At 50.9% G+C, this 23,617-nt stretch overlaps 2 protein-coding genes across 4 annotated transcripts in view; both read right to left on the bottom strand.

The window, feature by feature from the left end:
- Window positions 1-1,021: 1,021 nt before the first annotated feature.
- On the bottom strand, window positions 1,022-3,876 carry TIGD3 (tigger transposable element derived 3). Its single transcript, XM_032153403.1, has 2 exons — window positions 3,674-3,876; window positions 1,022-2,842 (listed from the first exon to the last, which is right to left on the bottom strand). Exon 2 carries the CDS (start codon window positions 2,824-2,826, stop codon window positions 1,411-1,413), a length of 1,416 nt encoding a protein of 471 aa, XP_032009294.1. The 5' UTR covers window positions 2,827-2,842; window positions 3,674-3,876; the 3' UTR covers window positions 1,022-1,410.
- A 1,782-nt stretch (window positions 3,877-5,658) lies between these two features.
- The window catches only part of DPF2 (double PHD fingers 2), a 20,062-nt gene continuing 2,103 nt past the window's right edge, over window positions 5,659-23,617 (bottom strand). For 2 of the 3 annotated variants that reach the window (XM_032153404.2, XM_058438922.1), the window contains exons 2-12: window positions 18,646-18,806; window positions 18,128-18,235; window positions 17,639-17,802; window positions 15,375-15,467; window positions 15,143-15,221; window positions 14,591-14,632; window positions 13,407-13,544; window positions 13,152-13,280; window positions 12,851-12,963; window positions 9,983-10,064; window positions 5,659-6,941 (exon numbers count right to left, since the gene is read on the bottom strand). In XM_032153404.2, coding sequence (XP_032009295.1) covers window positions 6,865-6,941; window positions 9,983-10,064; window positions 12,851-12,963; window positions 13,152-13,280; window positions 13,407-13,544; window positions 14,591-14,632; window positions 15,143-15,221; window positions 15,375-15,467; window positions 17,639-17,802; window positions 18,128-18,235; window positions 18,646-18,806 — 1,186 coding nt within the window. In that variant the 3' untranslated portion in view covers window positions 5,659-6,864. The remainder of the gene's footprint in view (window positions 6,942-9,982; window positions 10,065-12,850; window positions 12,964-13,151; window positions 13,281-13,406; window positions 13,545-14,590; window positions 14,633-15,142; window positions 15,222-15,374; window positions 15,468-17,638; window positions 17,803-18,127; window positions 18,236-18,645; window positions 18,807-23,617) is intronic. The other variant, XM_032153405.2, reaches the window with a different exon arrangement.

The following is a 23,617-nucleotide window of genomic DNA, read 5'->3' as shown; positions in this document are numbered from 1 at the left end:
GGCCAGGCAGGTCTTAAACTCTTGACCTCAGGTCATCCACCCACCTCGGCCTCCCAAAGTGTTGGGATTACAGGCGTGAGCCACCGCGCCCGGCCGGTAAACCATTTTCTTTACATCCTACTCCCAGGATCTGGCTCAGGCTTCACCTTCTCTCACCTGGATCAGTCAGAGGCTCTCTGCCTCTAGGTTTCACATCTTTGACCCACCCTATACAGACTCCGTTATTCTAGAACCCCAAGAATGATTTGTTCCTGCCTACCTAAAACCCTCTGTTGGTGTCCTACCCCTAAGCCTGGTTGGCTAAAGGCCCTTCCTACTCTCCAGGTCTCTCCTTGTACTCTGCCCCTACCTCCGCAAGTATGCTATGCTCTGGCAGAACTGCCTGCCCCCGCCCCCAGCACACTGTGCTCCTTCACTCCAATCAGACTCTGCGCATGCTGTCCCTTGGCCTGGGACACCCTTCAAACTGCAGCTCAAAGCTCACCTCCCCCTGGAGTCTCCCTAGCTCTATGGGGCCAGGCACTTTGCACAGCGGTTATCACAGCCTTAATCACACTCTACTGTCATTGGCTGCAAGGTTCTGCCCAGCAGAGACGTCATCTTTGCAACCTTGTTCACATAGGAGGCCTTGCTGAAGTGATGTTGTGAAATGAGCAAATGAAAAAAAAAAAAAAAAAGAATGAATGACTATTCCATTCCAATTCCGGCTCCTGTCTGTTTCCCTGACATGTCCATAGCCTGCCCAACCCCAAACACACACAATCTGAGAGCAAAACTATTGGAGCTGCAGCTTATCTGGGGCAGTAGCTGGGATCTGTCTGTCCCGGAGCTTCCTTCTCAGGAGGGTAGCCCACAGGCAAGGCCCACGCCCTGAGAGTCCTTGCTGCTGAATATCTGGAAGAGGAGGATCCCTACTGGTCATGGACAGACAGCTGCACCGCAGCGACCATCAGCACTTAATTTTCCAAATCTGAATGGAAAAATGTTTACTCTTCTCCCATGAAAATAACACCCTGGCCTCTTTTCTGATTAGAAACTTTATTTTCAGAAGCAGAACTGTTTTTAACACAGAGTTCAAGGAAGCAGTCTGTCCAAAAAGCCCAAATTTCACCTTTCTAAGTGCCTGCCTCTAGACTAACTCCCTTTCAAAGGCTCTAGAACTTTCAAGCAGGGTTTAGAAACTAAGTATCCTGGATTCCTACCCCCGAAGCCTCATCTTTAGAGCTCTCTTCCTGGGGTTTGGACGACTGCCACTCCAAGCTCAGACTTGGTGTCCCAACTTCTTTCCCTTCTACACCTTTATGACAGTTCTATTTCCACAGGAAAGAGACAGCCCGATCTGCCTTCTGAAGAGGCCGTTTCCATGGGAAACAAGAGAGGAAGGGGCTCTGGCAAGCAGCGAAGGCGCCTTCAGAGGCAGCAAAGCCGCTCCACCTCCTCCTCACAGTCGTAGAATTTTTCAAATAGCTCAGGAGAAGTGCTGTTGCATTCAAACCACCTCCTCAAGGTGCCCAGGGCCCGGAGGGCATCAGCTTTGGTGGGCAGGGGCTCAAAGGCACCCTCTCTGTCCCCCTCCTCGTCTTCAGTGCCTGTCTCCTCTTTACATACTCCAGGCCCTGGCTCCTCACCCTCCAGGTCCACAAAGCGGGAAAACTCCTCTAGGCTCAGCCCGCCGGGGACTGGTGGCATCTCAGAGGCTTTGTGAGAGGAAGGGGGCGTTTTGCCGGGAGCCAGCCCTTCCTGAATGAAGCTGCTGAAAATGAGCTGAGCAGGCACCTTGGCCCAGGCGGCAGATGCCACATGCAGGGCGTCCAGCACCGTGATGCCTGCCCCGGCCTCGGCCAGCGAGGTGCCATCCCTCTCGCTTTGGATGGCAGCCAGTTTGCCCAACAGCCGGTGTCGGTAATGGGCCTTAAAGGCCCGGACCACTGAGCTGGGCAGGGGAGGCGTGGTGCTAGAGGCGGCCAGAGGCAAGAGCTTCACGTGGTAGAGCCCAGGCAGGCCTGCCAGCTCCTCCACCACTCGGGCAGCCAGCAGCAAAGCCACCTGTCGGCCCTGCTGTCCCATGTCCCGGTCAAACTGTGCCAACCACTCTAACCAGGGGATGCCCAGGTCAGGGTGGTAGGAGGCAGGCAGAGCCTCACTGCGGATCCCAAAGAAGCATCTCGGGGCAGCCTGGAGCCCACCCAGCAGTACCCGCCGCTTCTCGGTGCCCCTGCTGTTGGCACACAGCAGCACCTGTACTTGATCACATAGACCCAAGCTGCCGGGCACTGCCCGATACAGCAAGGGCAATTCAACACAGCCAAACACGTCTTCTGGAGAGAAGTCTTTTAGGGAAAGAGGCAGCTGAGCCTGGGATGTGAGCCCCGGAGGAGGTGGCTCAGGGCGGAATGAAGGCGCAAGAACATGGCGGGCCCCAAAGCCGACGTTGTTTCGGCGTTTCCAGCGGACCAGCCAGCCGATGCTGGGCACGAAGTCCTGGCCCATGATATCGGCCAGCTCCTTGGCTTTGTGGAGCAGCATGGGCCCCGTCACGTCCCAGGCCTTGGCCCGGGCAATGTGGTACCAGCAGAGCAGAGCCTCGTCGATCCCGCTGTACTTGGACTCCCGCTTGCGCTTGCGTTCTCGGTTGGCTGTGCCGCTGCACCAGTCCGCCAGCAGCTTCTCCTTATTCTTGCAGATGCGCGAAATCTGGGGCTGGGAAACCTGGAAGCGCCGGGCCACCTCCGACTGGGACATCTTGGACTCATCTAGAAGTTCCAGCACCTGGATCTTCTCGGCCAGGGACAGGGCGTGAAGCTTCTTCTTGCTGCTCAGCTCCATGGCCTCTCCGGGGCACCTGTGCGGGGAGGAAAGAATGAGCGGGTAGAGTAAGCTGAGGCCAGGAGAGCTAGGAGAGGAGCGCAGGAGGGAAAAGAGATTAGATGAGGACGTGCGCAGGCACCAGGGGAGACTGGACCCGCCGAAAGAGGAAGTGGCTAGGCCGAGTGGAAGCCGGCTGGCCCTGTCCCCAGGATGCCAGGGCAGAGCTGGGGAGGGGGCGTCTCTCCACTCAGAAGGACAGGGGAGTCTGGGCTGGGGTCTGGCCTCACTGGGGAAGAAGGATGAAGAGTGGAGGGGACAGCTGCAGAGATAACAAAGGCGTACGGACGGGGGAGGGCCTGGGACTGGGGCCGAGGGGGCAGATGTGGGCCTACGGGGCTGCGGGGGAGGAGCCCCCGGGAGGGGGTGGGAGGCGGCCTGGGCTGGATTCAGATGACGCCGCTGGGGGCGGGGAGGTGGGTGGATGCAGAGTTGAGGTGACAGGTGTACAGATGACAAAGGGGACAGAGGAGGTCTGAAGGAGCGAGGCTAATTTGGTGCGGGGTCCTGAGAGGGAGGCTAGGCGAGGGTCCGTCCTGAGGGGAGCGAGAGGGCAGGGCCGAGGGCGCAGGTGCACGAGCGACAAAGGGCGGGAGGCCTGAGGAGGCTGAGGGCAGCGGAGGGGCGGGGTGTCCCCGCGGAGAGGGTGGTGGCCTGAGAGGGTCCCAGGGCTCGGGGACGAACGCCCGGACCCAGGCAGGCCGGCAGCCGGGCTCCGTGCCCTGGCCGGTCACTCCCCCTCGACCCGGAGTATGTCGGCGGGGCGGCCCCAGGCGCCCGCCTGCCCGGCCTCCCGCTCCGCACCCACCTCAGGCGCTGGTCCCGCGGCTCCAGCCCCTGCCCCTAGCCCAGCTCCCGAGCCCCTGTCCGGGCGGCGACAGGAGAACAGGGGAGGGATGGGCGACACGACCCCGAGGGCAGAGCGGACCGAGGGGCTGCGCGGGCGGCGGGCGGGCGCGCGCACAGCAGGGCCCCGTGCGCGCCGACCGCGCCGGGCTCTCTCCCGGCAGCGAAGTCCGCGGTGCGTCCCCTCTGCACCCACCCGCTGCAGCCCCGCCCCGGCCCAAGCAGATTGGTCCTCAGTGGCGCCCCGTCCCTCCCCCGGCTAAGTTTCATTGGACTCTGCGGAAGTGGCGGTTCGTCGAGCCCCTCTGGGGGCGGGGCTTCTAGCGCGAAGGGGCGGGAGGCGGAGCCAGGAACCTGCAGGACTCCCCTGGGCGCCTCCAAGAGCCGCGGACCTCGAGGGCCCGACGAGCCCTGTAGGCGGTGTGGGGACCGCCGAGCTGACTTGGCATCCCAAAGGCTCCCTGGCCGTGACCCTAGGCCGCATCGGCTTCTTCGTCTACCAAGCAGGGCTAACAGCCCTCACGGAGTTGTTTTGGGAAACGATGAAAGGAGAAAATGGATGCAAGCTTTAAGCCACACAAAAGCTGGTTACCATGGACAGCGCTGGCTCGAGTCTGTCGGCCACGGAAACACTGCATGCCTGGGCCGGTAATGATTTAGGATGAGTATTTTATTAGATTTGGTACTTTACAAGATTCAAGTTCTTAAACTCAAGATCTGGTATCATTCCCTTCCCTGCTAACCTTCAGTCCCGAATTAAACGCAGACGTCTTGACCCGCAGCCCAGCTGCTCTCCAGCCTCGCTGCTCTCTCCGCTCACAGCTCCGCACCCTCTGCCTTCCTCACAGGCTTCCATCCGCACCCCCATCCTACCAGCTGACACTGTCGAACTCTCCAAGACCCATCTCAAATCCCACCTCCCGCAAACCCTTCCTAAATTTCCTCACCTAGTACTGCTGCAGCGTTCTTATTTTGCACATTCTTTTCTGGCTCTCGCACTACTCAGCCGCCAAAGAGCATTCATTGCTGTACTCCCTCTCCGCCTGGCCTACTTCAGTGGAAAAGCATGAGGACGGGCTGTGCTCTGCTCCTCACACAATCCCCAGACCAGAGCACCCTCCTTATTTATTGAACATAACAGTGCAGGCAGGCCTAGGCTTCCCATAGGCAAGGATGACTTTCAGAATGTTCTAGAAAAAAGGATACTTCAGGGGGCCCATAACTGCTTGATTCAAATCTTTCCTTTAAAAACATAAAAACAACAGTTGGACTTCTAAAACACACACTGAAGACATACGCGCTGCCACGTAAGCTGTCGACATGTTCACTTTGCCTTCAGGGAAACTTTGTGCACATCAACGTGCCTGGGAAAGGCTGCAGGGCTGCACTGCGGGCAGTTCAGATCCTAGAGCACTTGCTCTGGCCTGGGAGCGCTGCAGGCAAGTGAAGCCACATAGACCCTGCTCCTGCAAGAACTTTTGTGTGTGTCCCATGGTGATGTCATTAGTTTGCTTATTAATTATATTTATATAAACTTCTGGTCCTGTTTTAAATGTCTGAGATTGCAAGGTCAACTGTTATAAACCTGTCATCACTTCCACCTATGTATCCAAGACTAGGAGAATTTTCTCCAAACCAACTGAAACACAAAAATAGATTGTTAAAGTTGATTTTAACCCAAATTTTGTATTGATCAAAGCAGCTTCATTGTTCTTTATAACAAAGAATTGTTATAAACTTGAATTTATGTAACAAATTAAAACAAAATAACCAATTTTATATTCGCTTTACATATTGGGGTTCCACAAAAAAATTTTAATTTGGAGGGAAAAAAGCTGTATTTCAAAACATTAAAAAAAAAAAAAAAAACCCACCATCATGGAAATCTTAGGATGAAATGGCCTTCTTAATGGAAAGAGGCAGGAGATAAACCATCCAGCAGAGGGCTCTGTGTAAAAACATTTATTTTTTACTAATGTTTAGAATACAGGAACTAAAGAAAGAAAAAAAAAAGACACCTCAACTCCAAAGCGACAGTGAGTTAGGGCCTGCCCGCGGCCACGGGGGAAGACTACTCCAGGGTGTCCTGGCATGGACTGTCCCCCCACTACTTAATGTCAGTGCCACTAAGCAGAAAACTTGAGGAATCAGGGTGTGAAGACCTTACCAGCTGCTAGCGAGCGTGCAAGGGAAGAAAGGGATGTCTATGTGGCTTCCCCATGAGCTGAGAGCCAGGATACATGGGGCAGGTGGCAGAGGCTCCCAATTCAGTTAAGAGCAGGAGGCTGAATGCCCAGGTCCAGGAAGAACAAAAAGGGGATTTTGGAGGTAGGCTTTTTTGTCGTGTTAAAAAACAGGCACATTATCCATCTCCCTGTGGCCCCCGAGCTGCTGGCCTGGCCCCCTGATCCTTCCCCTCTCCCCACAAAACCAAAAGGAATAAGAAGGGAGGCAGAAGATGAGAAATTCCAAGGGTGGGGAATGCTTCAGTCACTGGAGACCGCCCGTAAGAGTGAGCCAGGAGAGCAATGGGAATAACAAGGTGAAGCTGCTGTTCCCCCTGGGGTGGGGTAGAGTGGGACAGAGCAGAGCCAGGAGGGTGACCGAGAACATCCTGACTCCAGCAGAGAACCCTCTGTAGCAGGAACACAGGGCCGCAGAGAGCCACTCTGGAGGAAAGAGGTGAGGCTATGCGGCACAGGGGCATGAAAAGCTCCAGCTTGCTCGCTCCCAGCTCCCTGGCCTGGCTTGCCTCTAGAGGACAGAAAAACTCTGGAGACCAGAGTGGAGGCAGAACACAGAGAAGTGAGCTGCTCTCCCACTCTTTCTAGGAGGACACTGTTTGAACCCTGTGATCACCAGGGCCTGGGCCCAAGGCAAGCAGAGTGAATGCACTTAATGGAGAGCAGAGAGAAACTGAGCCACACATACGCCTAGAGGCAGTGTGTTGCTCCTTTCTCCCTGAGGGCCTGGGGCCAAAGGTGGTCAGAGCTGCCACCTCAGCTTGCAGCTGCCAAAGGCAGGCTGGCACAACCACCCCAAGGTTCTCTGGACTTGTGAAGGAGAGGAGGAAGAAGGGAAAGATGGGTATGAAATATGAAGTGGAGGGGAGAAACAGCCTTAGATATGTCGGGGAGCAGGGGGGTGGCCACATCAAGAGGAGTTCTGGTTCTGGTAGATGGAGGCTTTCTCTTTCAACAGGTCCAGACACAGGTGGCAGCTCCAACTTCCTGCAGAGAAGCAAAATGGGGTCAGGATGGGTCCCACACAATCCCCACCTGCTTGCAATTCCTCTGCTCTTGATACCCCATCTCTATAGCAGGATCAGCTACAGGTAGGACGAGGGATGCTCTGCAGCAGGAAGGTTCCATGGTTTCCTGAGCCGGGATAAACCTCTAAGTCTTCAAATATTGTGAAATATCATCCTCTATGGAGATTAAAGAAATCATCATCCACAGGACTTCAGAATACCGATGCCCAGGCCCTCTTGGCCCTATTAAATCAGAAGTTCTGGGAGTAGGAAGAGAGCCTGGGAAGAAAGAAGTTTGTCAAGCACCTCAGTTTTAAGACTTGTGTAGTTTCACTAAAAAACACAAAATAATTGTCCCTTATACGAAAAACAATTGGGTCATTCCTTGTTTATTAATATTGACTATGGCTGAATTCTTCTAATTTTTTTGAATAAAATTACTCCTTAATGCCTTGAAATGATAAGCAAAATTATACATATGCACATTTGGACATTATTCTAGGGGAAAGGATCCACAGCTTTTATCAGCTCTTCAGAAACATGTGACTCAAAAATGTAAGTCCTTTCTAACCCAAAGGTCAATAAGGTTGGCAAACTTTTCTGTAAAGAGCCAGAAGAGCCAGAGTGTTAAATATTTTAGGGTGTGTGAGCCACATACAGTGTCATGCACATCTTCCTTTTTTTTTGAGACGGAGTCTTTCTCTGTCCCCCAGGCTGGAGTGCAGTGGCGCGATCTCGGCTCACTGCAAGCTCCGCCTCCCGGGTTCACGCCATTCTCCTGCCTCAGCCTCCCGAGTAGCTGGGACTACAGGTGCCCGCCAACATGCCCGGCTAATTTTTTTTTTGTATTTTTAGTAGAGACGGGGTTTCACCGTGTTAGCCAGGATGGTCTTGATCTCCTGACCTCGTGATCCGCCCACCTCGGCCTCCCAAAGTGCTGGGATTACAGGCTTCAGCCACCGCACCCGGCCTTTTTTTTTTTTTAAACTCCCTTTATTTTTTTTTTTTCGAGACAAGAGTTTCTGCTCTGTTGCTCAGGCTGGAGTGCAGTAGTGTGATCTCAGCTTACTCCAACCTCTGCCTCCCAGGTTCAAGCAATTCTCTTGCCTCAGCCTCTCTAGTAGCTGAGATTACAAGCGCACAGCACCATGCCCAGCTATTTCTGTATTTTTAGTAGAGACGGGGTTTTGCCACGCTGCCCAGGACGGTCTTGAAGTCCTGGGCTCAAGAGATCCCCAAGTGCTGGGATTACAGACGGGAGCCACAGTGCCCAGCCAGTTTTTACATTTTTAAGGGGATTTTCTTCAGGCTAGATGCAGTGGTTCACACCTGTAATCCCAGCACTTTGGGAGGCTGAGGTGGATGGATCACTTGAGCCCGGGAGTTCGAGACCAGCCTGGGCACCATGGCAAAACCCCGTCTCTACTAAAAATACAAAAATTAGCCGGGTGTGGTGGCGTGCTGCTAGTCCCAGGTACTCAGGAGGCTGAGGTGGAGGATTACCAGATTACCTGAGCCTGGGGGAGCAGAGGCTGCAGTGAGCTGAGATCATGCCACTCCACTCCAACATGGGTAACAGAACAAGACACTGTCTCAAAAAAAAAGAAAAAGAAAAAGAAAAGAAAAGAAATAGCTTGCAAGCTATTTAAGCTGGCTGTGGCTGGATGTGGTCCATAGGTTTTAGCTTGTAGCTTGCTGACCCTGACCTAGAACCTAGAACATCTGATACTTCCAGGGGTTGCCCCTCAGCTGCCTTAACACTACAGTGAGGACACTCGGGCCGGCAGCTCTCCACTACCTCAATGTCCCACAGAACTTTAATAGGAAAGCCATTCTGTAATATAGATCGTCTGTTTGATGGTTTAAAAAAACAAAACAAAACATAAACATGCAACTTCTCCCCAAAGCAGATTCATAAACTGGGCCTGACAGAAGCTGAGTACTCCCCTACAGCTGCTAAAGGACTCTTAGACGTTGTCAGTGGCCTCATTCTCTAGAGGGGTGACAGCAGTTTGACCAATATGTTACAAGACAGCTTACATCACACAATTACACACTTTCTCTTGCCTGTAATGCTGGCCCACATCCTTTGTGCACAGTAACAGCTCCTGGGCATTTGTGTTCTGAGTAAGCTACTGAATTTCTGTTGGCTTGTCTTTTTTTTTTTTTCTGAGATGGAGTCTCGCTCTGTTGCCCAGGCTGGAGTGCAGTGGCGCGATCTCGGTTCACTGCAAGCTCCGCCTCCCAGGCTCACGCCATTCTCCTGCCTCAGCCTCCTGAGTAGCTGGGACTACAGGCGCCCGCCACCACGCCTGGCTATTTTTTTTGTATTTTTAGTAGAGACAGGGTTTCACCGTGTTAGCCAGGATGGTCTCGATCTCCTGACTTCGTGATCCGCCCGCCTCGGCCTCCCAAAGTGCTGGGATTACAGGCTTGAGCCACCGCGCCCAGCTGCTACTGAATTTCTGTACAGGAGGTGTTTATGTACACAAATCCAGCTGGAAGGGGACTTGTGGAGATGCAACCAATTCTTAGTGCCACCACTGGTTTCATAAACTTGGACCATTATTACAGTAAGTTATGGGAGAAGCAGACTGACCCATTCAGGCTCCAAAGTCAAGTCCCTTCCCAATTCAGAAGGGGAAGGGATAGGAAATAAATGCTCAAATCTATCAAATTTCAAGAGCTGACTGTAGAAGCTTCACATCAGATAATCTACCACTTGAGTTTCCTGGACTGGTTGGAAGAAAATAAATCATTCCTTCTGGGTGACTGATCTCGGCTCAGCATCTGCTTTCTTCTGGGCTGTTGATTTTCTGTTGTAAATGTAGCTGATAATGTGCAAACACTAAACCCTTTAAGTTGAAATGTTAGGAAGGCATTCTAAACTGAGCCAAGGCAAGGTGCTTTACTCCCTAATTTGGAAGAATATGTAAGTGATAACATAAAGAACATAGAGCTCAGTATTTTCCAAGTAACTAATAAAATAATTGTTCTGAGTAAAAGATCTGGGCAACTTACCTTCAGGGGGCTCAGACATGGACGGGGTGAGACAGTACATGTGGTAGCCACGATCGCAGTCATCACAGAAGAGCAGCTGGTCCTGAAGTAGGCAAGAGGGAAGAGGATGGGGATTGAATAACTGATGTGCCTCAGGCCACTACAGGACACTGCTATTTCCAAGAGGGGTAGGTAGCAGGTAAGAACAGATGTAAGAATCTTATGTAGCAAACCATGCTGTCCCTCTCCACCACAGATCCAGTCACTGTCATCTCTCACTTGGGTCCTTTCAGAGCTCCTAACTGATCAAATCGCCTCCACTTTTTTTTTTTTTTCCCCTAAAGCCCAAGCTCTATGGTATATTTTTTTGAGACAGGGTATTGCTGTCACTCAGGCTGGAGTGCAGTGGTGCAATCACGGCTCACTGCAGCCTTGACCTCCTGGGCCCAAGTGATCCTCCTACGTCAGCCTCTCAAGTAGCTGGGACCATAGGCAAACACCACCACACCCAGCTAATTTTTGAATTTTTTTGGAGAGACAAGATCTCCTTATGTTGCCCAGGCTGGTCTTGAATTCCCAGGCTCAAGCAATCCTCCCACCTCAGCCTCCCAAAGTGCTTGGATTACAGGTGTGAGACGCCGTGCCCAGTGACTATTTCTTTTTGAGACAAGGTCTCGCTTTGTTGCCCAGGCTAGAGTGCGGTGGTGTGATCATGGCTCACTGCGGCCTCAAACTCCTGGGTTCAAGTGATCCTCCCTCCTCGCCCTGCCAAGTAGCTAGGACTAACATGTGTGCCACCACACCTGGCTAAGTTTTAATTTTTTTTGTGGAGACAGGGTCTCCCTATGTTGCTCAGGCTGGTCTTGAATTCTTGGGCTCAAGTGATCCTCCTGCCTCAACCTTTCAAGTGTTAGGATTACAGGCATGAGCCTCCATCCTTGTCCCTAGTCTACCCTCCACACAGCAGCCAAAGTCATCTTTTTAAAATACAAGACAAAGGCCAAGCGCGGTGGCTCACACCTGTAATACCAGCATTTTGGGAGGCTGAGGCAGGTGGATCACCTGAGGTCAGGAGTTCAAAACCAGCTTGGCCAACATGGTGAAACCCCATCTCTACTAAAAATTAGCCAGGATGGCCGGGCGCGGTGGCTCACGCTTGTAATCCCAGCACTTTGGGAGGCCGAGGCGGGCGGATCACGAGGTCAGGAGATCGAGACCACGGTGAAACCCCGTCTCTACTAAAAATACAAAAAATTAGCCGGGCGTGGTGGCGGGCGCCTGTAGTCCCAGCTACTCGGAGAGGCTGAGGCAGGAGAATGGCGTGAACCCGGGAGGCGGAGCTTGCAGTGAGCCGAGATTGTGCCACTGCACTCCAGCCTGGGTGACAGAGCGAGACTCCGTCTCCAAAAAAAAAAAAAAATTAGCCAGGCGTAGTGGCAGGCGCCTGTAATCCCAGCTACATGGGAGGCTGAGACAGGAGAATTGCTTGAACCTGGGAGGCAGAGGTTGCAGTGAGCCGAGATTGCGCCATTGTACTCCGGCCTGGGTGACAAGAGTAAAACTCCATCTTAAAATAAATAAATAAATATAAAATAAAAGACAAGGCCAGACATGGTGGGTTCATGCCTGTAATCCCAGCACTTTGAGAGGCCAAGGTGGGAGGACTGCCTGAGCTCAGGAGTTTGAGACCAGCTCATCAATATGGCAAGACCCTGTCTCTACCAAAAATATAAAAAAATAGCCAGGCATGGTGGTGTGCATCTGTGGTCCCAGCTACCTGGGAGGCTGAGGTGGGAGGATTGGACTGCTTGAGCCTGAAGGGAGAGGTTGTAGTGAGCTAAGATCGCATCACTGCACTCTAGCCTGGGTGACAGAGGGACTCTGTCTCAAAATAAATAAATAAATAAATACATAAAGAATAAATAAATAGCTGGGTGTGGTGGCTCATGCCTATAATCCCAGCACTTTGGGAGGCTGAGGCAGGTGGATCACCGGAGGTCAGGAGTTCGATACCAGCCTGGCCAACATGGAGAAATCCCATCTCTACTAAAAATACAAAATTAGCCAGGTGTGGTGGCACGTGTCTGTAATCCCAGCTACTTGGGAGGCTGAGGCAGGAGAATCGCTTGAACCCAGGAGGCAGAGGTTGCAGTGGGCCGAGATTGTGCCACTGTACTCCAGCCTGGGCGACACAGCAAGACTCCGTCTCAAAAAAAAAAAAAAAAAGTAAATAAATAAAGACATAAATAACCATGTCACTTCCCTGATTAAAATCCTTCGACAGTGTCCTGTTGTACCTAGAATAAAACCCAAGGCCCCACAGATCTGGCAGTGCTTGCCCCTCTCATCTCATCCCCCGCCATACTCTCCCATGCCCTGTCATCTGGCTTGTCCACCATAAGGCCTTGGCGCTGGCTGCTCCTTTCCTGGGATTGCTCTACCTCCAAATCTTCTTGACTGGCTCCTTGGTATCACCAAAATTTCAACACCAGCATCACCCTCCCAGAAGAGCCATACCTGACCATCAGAATAAAACACTTATGCAATTACTCTCTGCCACAGTACTGGTTTCATTTTTTTCATGGCACATTATACAAATCTCACTTACATCCTTGCTTATTGTTGTTCCTGTAAGAATGTAAATCTCACGAGGCAGGGACCTTGTTTGTCGTTAGTATCTTTGGTGCCCAGAACAGTGTCTGACATAAAATCAGCACTCAACATATACCTGGCAACAAATCAGAGTTCTGACTGAGATGCTAGGGAGGGGCGTGTGGCATGTGGGAGGGATCCTGCTCCCTTTTTAAAAGAAAGCTCACTTTAGAGGGAACTGTGCAAACAGCAGTAAAAGCCCAGGAGCCATGCTGAGGAGGGGGCAGGGATACACACGTCATTCTCGGAGGTGCCGCAGATGTTGCAACATTTGCACTCGATGCACTGCCAGCGGTATGTCTTCACTGCCGCCATCATCACGGGGGTAAACTGGAGGCAAGATGGATGCCCTGTAGTGGGGGAAGTGAGTGAGACAGACAGTCGGAAATGCAGGGGGAAGAGAGGAGCTCCTGCCTGTGGCTATATCTTCTCTTGGTTAGGAAAAGCGAGGTGGGCTGGTTACGACAGCCCTAGAGGCCAGCAAGCCAAGAGCCCCTTGGGGACTGGGCACAGCAGCAGCCTTCATGGGAGGCAGTACCTGAGCGGCCACAGTCAGAACAGGAAACCAGCTCCTCGGGTTGTCCCGTCTTCTTGTTAATCTTTGAGTCCCCCAGGCAGAAGTCACAGTAGTTGTTGGGCAAGGCCAATCCATCAGGACCCTTTTTGGCTACAGAGAGAAAGAGTTTTGATGACACCCATGGGGGTCCCTGAGCCACTCAACACCCATGCAAGGAGTGGTTTTCAAAACCAGGCCAACTTCTGCTTGCCCACCACTTCTGACACCTCAGCTTACATTTCTGCTCCTCAGACCTCTGGGAAACAGGAGTGGGTGGTTGGGAGTCTTCCTTGTCCTCGCCCTCCTCCTCAGCCAAGTGGGAGTGGGCATAGTGGTAACTGAGGCCTGGTCGGTTCTTGTAACGTTTTCCACAAACTGAGTGGGGAGAAGATTGCAGAGAAAGGTGTTAAGATACAAGAGTGCCATGTCCCCACCCCTGTAAGCTGTGGGGGCTCCACCTTTGGTAGAGGGCAACCATCCCTTCCCCCAGCAGCTCCACTCTGGGACAGGCCTTGAGTGATGGCCCCTTCCCCTCAGCCAGGAGCATCAGGCCCTGGGGCTCTCTAGCTTCTGGGGCTCTTTTCCCTCCTGAACTCCAACCCCATGGCCACCACTGCTCTTCCATGTTGACTTTTGGGGGGCTTAGCCCTCGCCCCATCACCAGTTAGTTGCTCTGGGATATACTAACAGTCTGGGACGCTCCAGGTCAGGAAAGGGAAGGATATTCCTATATCTTTGGTGTGGCAGGAAGGGGGATAAGTGGATAAGACTCCAAACTTTTTTACCCCTCAGTAAATGTGGGAGGCTCATGCTACCCCACACAGACCATGGAGCCCATCTCCTCTGAATGTGGGTAAACAAGCAGGGGATGGGTTTCTTGGGGATATCCTATCAATGACGCCAGTTGGGCAGTTGGTCCCCAAAGAAATTCAAGCACACTCCCACGTAACTGCCCTGTCCAGGTCTGCCAATCAGCAAGGAAAGCAGATCCCCACAAGGCATTTTTTCATCTTGAGAAGTAATACTAAGAAGGGCAAGGGGGCCAGCAGGAAAGGAGTGGGGAGACAGGATGGCAGGAGGAGGTGGTGGGGTGGTGGGGAACATGAGCTGACCACCAGGTGCCTGGTCTGCGGAGGGAGCGGAAGGGTCTGATTGTAATGGGCTCCTGATAATGCTTCTGAAGCCACCCCATGCACTGGGCCGAGCAGCTCTAGGAGCAGGTTTGTGGGAGACAAGCAGTGGTAAAGGCAGCCTCCAGGACTTTGAGGAGTAGAGCACAGCAGAAGTTCCACTGCTCCTACCCCCATGCCATTCCAGAGATTTTAAAGCTAGCATCCCAGGAAATGAGAAAGGCAGGAGGAACAAGGGAAGAGGGAAAAAGGGAAAGGAAAACCACAACTCTGAAAAGTTGAGAGAGCTACCTCTCTGGGGCGCTTTCGAGGTATGCTTTTGTTTGAAACTATCTGAAAGACAGAAAGAAAAGTCATGAGAAGAAGGCCTTGATACACTTGAGACAGGAGCAGCAGCAGCAGGAAAGCGGAGCAAACGAGAGAGAAACCCCAGCGGCGATGGTGCTCCCAGGGTGGAGGGACAGAAGTGGGGCAAGGCAGAGAGAAAGAAAAAGAGAACAGACGTTGAAAAACTCAGTGTCAGACCCCTGGGGCCCTGGCTTAACTGAGGCCAGGAGACCTGCAGGCCGTCTGTTGAGAGGCCAACCCTGCCTGCTGCGGCCCCCACAAGCAACCCCACCCCAGAGGACGGCAGAAATCTTTCCCAGAGCATGCAGGTCCCACCCGTCATATAGCAAGGACCCAGGCCTCCCAGGGGTCTCAGAGGGAAGCAGTCAGCAGGCAAGACAAGAGCCCAGGTTTGTTTTAATACTCTGGGCAAAAACACAACCCTCCCTCCTCTCATATCCTGAGCAGGAGCTGGGTCCAAGGCAAGGTCTACCCACCCACTTGTGAGGCACTCACTGTCACAGGCATAGGGCTTATCCCGGTCCTCCAGGATGGAAGCATCCAGCTTCTTACGGGCACTGCCCACACCCTTACCCTGCCAAGAAGAGCAAAGAGACACCCTTATTTTGGTAGCTGGGCCTGAGGAGTTAGACTCTTTTGGAAGTGGCTGCTAATCTCACTTGAAATAAAATAAGGAATTCCCTAGGCCACCCTGTCCCAAGATGCAGGCAGCACGCTGGCCCCTCACCTTGGATTTCCCCTTTCCCCGACGCTTGGGAGTATCTTCTTCATAGTCTTCATCATCGAGGTCATCCAGGAAGTCATCTGGTTCTAGGATCCGCTGAGTGGACAGGAGGGTTAGCATGGGTAGAAATATGTGCATCTAAAAGCTCCCCTATGATGAGATTGGCCAAGGCCACCCAGAACCTCCTCTGTGACCTGGTCCCACCCAGCCTCATTCCTCACCAATGCCTTTCAGGCATGCTATAATCCTGCTCCTGCTCCCTTCCATACTTGGGATTTCTTTCCCCTGTGCTTCACGTTATTTCCTTAGCCTGAAATGCTTTCCCCACCATGCCACATGACCAAATCAAATAGCATGCTTCCAAAAGGTTGCCCTGATGCCGCAAGCAGCCATGACCTCTCCTGCCTCTGACTGGCCGCCCTGGGAGCACACTGTTGGTGGTTCTGTCCTGACACTCGCCTCCTAATTTAAATGAAAATGTTGTTGCTTATTTGTGTGACCTTGTGGGAAGTTTTTTGTTTGTTTGTTTTTTTGAGACAGAGTTTCGCTCTTGTTGCCCAGGCTGGAGTGCAATGGCAAGATACTGGCTTACCACAACCTCCGTCTCCTGGGTTCAAGTGATCCTCCTGCCTCAGCCTCCCAAGTAGCTGGGATTACAGGCATGCACCACCACGCCCGATTAATTTTGTATTTTTAGTAGAGACGGGGTTTCTCCATGTTGGTCAAGCTGGTCTCGAACTCCCGACTTCAGGTGATCCACCTGCCTCGGCCTCCCAAAGTGCTGGGATTACAGGCGTGAGCCACCGTGGCCGGCCATGGGAAGTTTTTTTTTTTTTTTTGAGATGGAGTCTCGTTCTGTCGCCCAGGCTGGAGCGCAGTGGCGCAATCTCAGCTCACTGCAAGCTCTGCCTCCCAGGTTCACGCCTGAGTAGCTGGGACTGCAGGTGCCCGCCACCATGCCTGGCTAATTTTTTTGTATTTTTAGTAGAGATGGGGTTTCACCATGTTAGCCAGGATGGTCTCGATCTCCTGACCTCGTGATCCGCCTGCCTCGGCCTCGAAAGTGCTGGGATTACAGGCGTGAGCCACCGTGCCCAGCCCAGGGGAAGTTTTTAAACTGCTTTGTTTCAGCCTGTGTGTGAAATGGGGAACACAGGACCTACCCTATAAGGTTGTACAGACTAAAGGAGAAAGGGCACGAAAAAGCACTTAGCCCAATGCTGGCACATTTATAGCTGTTATTTTTATATGTATTTTTATCTTCTCTGTTGGCAGAGACCAAGTGTGCTTCACTGTGTAACCTCAGGGACCAAAAGACCGTGACACAAACTTTTGTGATAAAAGAGTAAAGTACTTAGGGATAAATGTTTGTTTCCCTCCCTCCCCAGACAGGGTCTCCCTCTGTTACCCAGGCTGGAGTGCAGTGGCATGAGCAGAGCTACAGCCTCAACCTCCTGGGCTCAAGCAATCCTCCCACCCCAGCCTCCTGAGTAGCTGGGACTGCAGGCATGTGCCACCATGCCCAGCTAATTTTTTATTTTTATTTTTAGCAGAGACAAGGTCCTGCTATGTTGCCTAGACTGAAAAGTTTTTGAAAAGTTTCCTCTCAAATAGTTTAGCAAAGACAGATAAGGCAAATGTGGCAAAATGTGGAATTGATAAATCTAGGTAAAGAGTATGTGGTATTTCATTGTACTACTCTTGCATCTTCTGGTTTTATTTTTTTGTTGTTGTTGCCCAGGCTGGAGTGCAGTGGCATGATCCTGGCTCACTGCAGTCTCCAAATCCTAGGCTCAAGTGATTCTCCCACCTCAGCTTCCCTAGTAGCTGGGACAACAGGCGCATGCCACTATGCCTATTTTTTTAAATTTATTATTTTTTGTAGAGATGGGGGTCTCACTTTGTTGCCCAGGCTGGTCTCGAACTCCTGGGCTCAAGCAATCCTCCTGCCTTGGCCTCCCAAAGTGCTGGGATTACAGGCATGAGCCACTGCACCTGGCCTATTTTAATTTTTTTAATGAAAATTATATATGTGTATAATAATAACCTTCTGTGATAAAAGTGAATGAATGAGAGTCTATAGTTAGAAGCAACAGAGAAGCCAGTCAGTACCTGACAATAATCAGGGATTGAAGAAAGAACAGAACTGCAGGGCGCCTGCTTCCTGGACCCCAGCTTCTGTTTCAGTTCTAGAAACTGGGTGGCCCCCAGTGAAGAGGAGGCTGATTTCCATCAAAGCTCCCTCAGCCACAGGGATAATCTTGTACCTTTCGTGCTCGACTGTTGGTCACAGGAAACTCGCCCAGGCTGTCATCATCAACTCGGGGATCTGGGGCACCTCGCTTCTCCAGGGGGTCAGTGCGCAACAGAGCCTCTAAACTACTGCCATCCTGAGAGATCAGCCCCTCCTTCTTCAGGGTCTGGTCTGTGTCTGCAAGCAAGGTCAGGATAAAGCAAGGCTCAGAAGGGCTGAAAGCAGACTGCTCTGAGTCCACATAATGCTGGGGCTTACCAAAGGTCTGTCACTGTCTTTTGTTCTCTGCACACCCGCGAATTAAGACACCCTAGCTCACTTGGCACCATAACTTATCTGTTTACCTGTCTCCCCTTCTAGACTAAGGTCCTTAAAGGAAAGAATCACATCATATTCATGTGAGTATATTTGGGATCTAGTACTGGGCCTGGTATATCACAGTGATTAGCAGGCTCTCACCATGCAGCAGGCCACGCCTCTGCTCAGGAAGTATGTGCCTTACCTGGCTTAATAGATGGGAAGGAAAGTCGTGGATCTTCAGGGGGATGGGCTCGCCGCTTTTTCCGCCAGCGCCGGGCAGGGTAGGAGTACAGCTGTCCAGAGGCCAATCCTGTGGCAGGAAGAAAGAAGTCAGGCCCTAACCCACTTAATTAGAAAAACACTTTCTAATTAAGTAGGCCCCCCTTTGAGTTCTAGAGCAAGGGAGGAATTCTGACAGTAAGGGCCTAGGCGGTTAGGTGGAATAGTCTGTGGAAAAGAAAAATAGATATATAAGCTTAGGGGCCTTGGCTAACACATAGTTCTCCAGACACACAATGGCCTCAGCAGGGCAGAAAACAAAGATGCTGGTATCAAACGATCTGCTTCATCCTCCCTGGGTTTCTAATCACAGGAAGACCATATTCATCCATAGGTGGAAGGCAGTAGGGAAAACCCTATCAACTGTCTCATCACCTAAGATGAGGGGGCTTCTTCCTCCCTATGCTCCTGGGTCCCCTTCTCCCAAGTCTGGACCCTCACCTGGACCCCGGTGTCGCTTTTCCATCCAGATGTAACAATTGCTCTGGGCTACTCCAGTCTGTGAGTCCAAGAAAGGCAGGCGCACGCTGCGCTCAGCACAGAGGCGAGCATTGTAATTGTGGCACTGCTCCATGGCATCTTTGTAGTACTGCTCCCCAAGGCTGCAGGGAAGATAGAAACCAGGCGTGTGTGTTGGAGCGGGGGGCATAGGGTGCTGAGCTATTCCTCTCCCCTGCCATCTGCTTCTCTAGAAGGCTCAAGGGACTGGGAGGCTGTCTCTTCCATTCTATTTGCCTCCACTTCTGCCTCGTGGGACACCAAGCCCCTTTTCTAGGCCATCATGAGGAATTACTTGATAAATAAATTACCATCAGGAACACATGATTTCATCATATGTCTAATCAGACTTAAGTTTAACCCCCAAAGAGGTGAAAGAACTAATGTTCACTCCATGTGTCTCACAAGCCCAGTCCTGTGCTAGTTAAGATGCTATTTCTCTTAACCTTTATGAGGCTAAGAAGCAGATGATAGTCCCTCCTAAGTTCCTCCTCATTCCCTCCTTCCTACAATCACCTCCCAAATAAACTACATGCTCCCACATCCTTGCCCCAGGGTCTGCTCCAGAGGGAAAGAGTTCAAAGTCTAGGGGACTTATTAAAATGTATTTAGCAAACTATGGCAAATCCATACAATGAAATTCTATTTAGCCATAAGAAGGAAGCTCTTCACATATTGATATTAAACAATTTCAAGTTAACTAGGGACAAAAAGCAAAGCAATGTACACTGCTGAGAAGTGCCAAATAAAGCTATCATTTATGTAACAAAATGGAAAAGAAACTGCAGGTCAGCGGGGAGAAAAAGTGGGTGACTAGGCCACTTCCTTCCATATGCCTTTTTATATCTTTTGAATTTTGAACTAGGTTTTTAACCAACTAATTAATTTTACATTTATGGAAGATGTCTACAAGTACCTGAAGTTCCTTGAAGCTTTTATTGAGCACCATTACTGATAAGAAACTTGTTTGCTCTAAGGCCCATCTTAGGGTTCTTCTCCATTCTCACAAAATAAAAGTATATAGGAAAAAATCTTCTTGGTCTCAAAAGACTCAATTTGAAATCTGAATCAAGGGTAAACCTTTTAAGTGGAAAATTGGAAAACTGCACAGTGCCAGGAGTTATCTGGTTCTAAGAAGCGTGTATATAGAAGCTATCTTGTTCTCATCTTGCAGGGTTTAACAAGGACTTTGGTAATGAAGGTTAACAAACTCTATCAATTCATATTTACATGCAATCAATTTTTTTTTTTTTTTTTTTTTTTTTAAAGAGACAAAGTCTCACTATGTTGCCCAAGCTGGACACAAACTCCTGGCTCAAGTGATCCTCCTGCCTTAGCCTCCCAAGTATCTGGGAATAGAGGCATGTGTCACAGTACCTGGCGTCAATCAATCTTAAATCGAGGGCAGAATTGATTTCTTTCTCATAGTGTCCCTAATACTCATAAAGATGTTTGAGATACAGTCAGACTTGACTTGAGAGTAAAAAGACCTGGCTTGCCTGCAAGTCACCACATGAACACGGACATTTAGTCAACCCAGGTGGACCTTGGTTACTCTTCTATAGATTGAGGAGGTTGGACCAAAGGAGCTTTGACATATCAGGATTTTACAAGAAACAGCCTGGGGATGAGACAGCAAACAGATTAAGTCTCTGTGGTTTCCGTCCGTAACTCGGGCTACACCAACAAACCCTGCTCTAGAATGTGACAGGGTCTTTCAGTGAGCAGCCACAATAGACCACTGCATAACTCAGCATGTGCCCAGCAAGTAAAAGAGACACATACCACACACAGAGATGGCAATGCCACAAATATAGCCTGGCGTGATTCAATGAGCTGTAATGACTGTAATCTGAGGTAGGCACGAATCTCACATTGGAGAGCAGAATGGAGAAGGCAGCCTTGCCTCTGTGGGCTCGCCTTTAGGAGGCAGCCACGTCTTCACCACACAGAATAAAATTGGATAAACAAGGCTGAGTGCGGCAGCTCCTTTGTTTCTGCTGATGGGAATTGATACTGACACTGGAAGTCAAATGGAAGGCAGGGCCAGGCTGGCGAGTGCTGCAAAGTCAGAGCAAGGAGGCTGGAAACAGTTTTGGGGGGAATGAATGAGAGATGTTCTGTCAGGGCTCTTGTGAGCTACGTGAGGCAGGCAAACAGTCTTGGGGGTAAAAGGGCTGGGAATGAAACACTGAAGTGTGGGGGCTGAATCTCATGAAGAGAGAACAAGACAGGATGACAGTGAGCTCTTAAGAACTTAAGGGAGGCTGGGCACAGTAGCTCATGTTTATAATCCCAGCACTTTGGGAGGCCAAGGCCGGTGGATCTCTTGAGACCAGCTTGGGCAACATAAGAGTTAGAGACCAGCTTGGGCAACATAGTGAGATCCCATCTCTACAAAATGTTAAAAAAAAACATAAAAAAGGCCCGGCGTGGTGGCTCACGCCTGTAATCCCAGCACTTTAGGAGGCTGAGGCGGACGGATCACCTGAGGCCAGGAGTTCGAGACCAGCCTCAACATGGAGAAACCCTGTCTCTACTAAAAATACAAAATTAGCCAGGCGTGGTGGTGCATGCCCGTAATCCCAGCTACTTGGGAGGCTGAGGCAGGAGAATTGCTTGAACCTGGGAGGCGGAGGTTGCAGTGAGCTGAGATCGTGCCACTACACTCCAGCCTAGGCAACAAGAGCGAAACTCTGTCTCAAAAAATAAAATAAAATTAAAAAAAAAAAAAAAACATCAGCTAGGCTTGGTGATGCATGCCTGTGGTCCCATGTAGCCCCTGGGGCGGATGAGGTGAGGAATCATTTGAGCCTAGGAAGTTGAGGGTGCAGTAAACCAAGGTTATACCACTGCACTTCAGCCTGGGGGACAGAGGGAGGCTCTGCCTCTTAAAACAAAACAACAACAAAAACTTAAGGCTCCGGTACCAAGAAATGTCAAGTTAACATTAACACTGTTCTCTAGATATATATATATATATATATATATACACACACATATATATATATATATATGTATATATATATATATATATATTTTTTTTTTTTTTTTTTGAGATAGAGTCTTGCTTTGCCGCCCAGGCTGGAATGCAGTGGCGCAATCTCGGCTCGCTGCAGCTTCTGCCTACTGCAGCTTCTGCCTCTCGGGTTCCAACGATTCTCTTGCCTCAGGCTCCCGAGTGGCGTGTGCCACCACACCCAGCTAATTTTTGTATTCTTAGTAGAGACAGGGTTTCACCATGTTGGCCAAGCTGGTCTTGAACTCCTGACCGCATGATCCGCCCACCTTGGCCTCCCAAATTCTGGGATTACAGGCGTGAGCCACCGTGCCCTGCCTCTAGATTTTGCCTAGAAAGTTTCAAAACCAATCAGCAGCTACACCTATACTATTATTTTACTTTCCTAGTAAGAACCCGTAAAGACTTTCTTTCTCTCTTTTTTGAGATGAAGTCTCGCTCTGTTGCCTGGGCTGGAGTGCAGTGGTGTGATCTCTCCTGGGTTCAAGCGATTCTTCTGCCTCAGCCTCCCGAGTAGCTGGGACTACAGGTGCACGCCACCATGCCCAGCTAATTTTTGTATTTTTACTAGAGACGGAGGTTTCACCATCTTGGCCGGGCTGGTCTCAAACTCCTGATCTTGTGATCCGCCCACTTCAGCCTCCCAAAGTGCTGGGATTACAGGCATGAGCCACTGTGCCCAGCTTCATTTTTTTTTTTTTTTTTGAGATAGAGTCTCGCTATGTTGCCAGGCTGGAGAGCAGTGGCGCGATCTCGGCTCACTGCAACCTCTGCCTCCTGGATTCAAGTGATTCCCTTCCCTCAGCATCCTGAGTAGCTGGGATTACAGGCACACGCCACCATGCCCAGCTAATTTTTGTATTTTTACTAGAGACGGGGGTTTCACCATCTTGGCCGGGCTGGTCTCAAACTCCTGACCTTGTGATCCGCCCGCCTCAGCCTCCCAAAGTGCTGGGATTACAGGCATGAGCCACCGTGCCCAGCTTCATTTTTTTTTTTTTTTTTGAGATGGAGTCTCGCGCTGTTGCCAGGCTGGAGTGCAGTGGCGCGATCTCGGCTCACTGCAACCCCTGCCTCCTGGATTCAAGTGATTCCCTTCCCTCAGCATCCTGAGTAGCTGGGATTACAGGCACGCGCCACCACGCCCAGCTAATTTTTGTATTTTTAGTAAAGTGGGGTTTCGCCATGTTGGCCAGGATGGTCTCAATCTCCTGACCTTGTGATCTGCCCGCCTTGGCCTCCCAAAGTGCTGGGATTACAGATGTGAGCCACCGCGCCCAGCCGCCTCTTTCTTTTTTTTAAGAAAGAGTCTTAAAAGTGTCACTCAGGCTGGAGGGCAGTGGTGTGATATCAGCTCACTGAAACTTCTGCCTCCTGGGTTCAGGCGATTCTTGTGCCGCAGCCTCTTGAGTAGCTGGGACTACAGGTGTGTGCCACCACACCTGACCACATCTGACTAATTTTTATAGTTTTAGTAGAGATGAGGTTTCACCATGTTGGCCAGGCTGGTCTCGAACTCCTGACTTCAAGCAATCCGCCTGCCTCAACCTCCTAAAGTGTTGGGATTATAGGTGTGAGCCACTGCGTCCAGCCAAGACTTTCATTTCTGACATCACATTTGGAAGGGACAGAAATTTACAAATAAGAAAATTCTTTTCCCAGGACAAGATGCAAGTTATACAAGATGAGGAGCCGGGTGTGGTGGCTCACGCCTGTAATCCCAGCACTTTAGGAGGCCGAGGCGGGTGAACTCCTGAGGTCAGGAGTTCAAGACCAGCCTGGCCAACATGGTGAAACCCCATCTCTACTAAAAACACAAAAATTAGCCAGATGTGGTGGTGGGCACCTGTAATCTCAGTTACCCGGGAGGCTGAGGCAGGAGAATTGCTGGAACCT

Source organism: Hylobates moloch, unplaced genomic scaffold (genome assembly GCF_009828535.3).
Source record: "Hylobates moloch isolate HMO894 unplaced genomic scaffold, HMol_V3 SCAFFOLD_5, whole genome shotgun sequence".
NCBI classification, from domain to species: domain Eukaryota; kingdom Metazoa; phylum Chordata; class Mammalia; order Primates; family Hylobatidae; genus Hylobates; species Hylobates moloch.
This window is presented reverse-complemented; position numbering and strand designations above follow the sequence as displayed.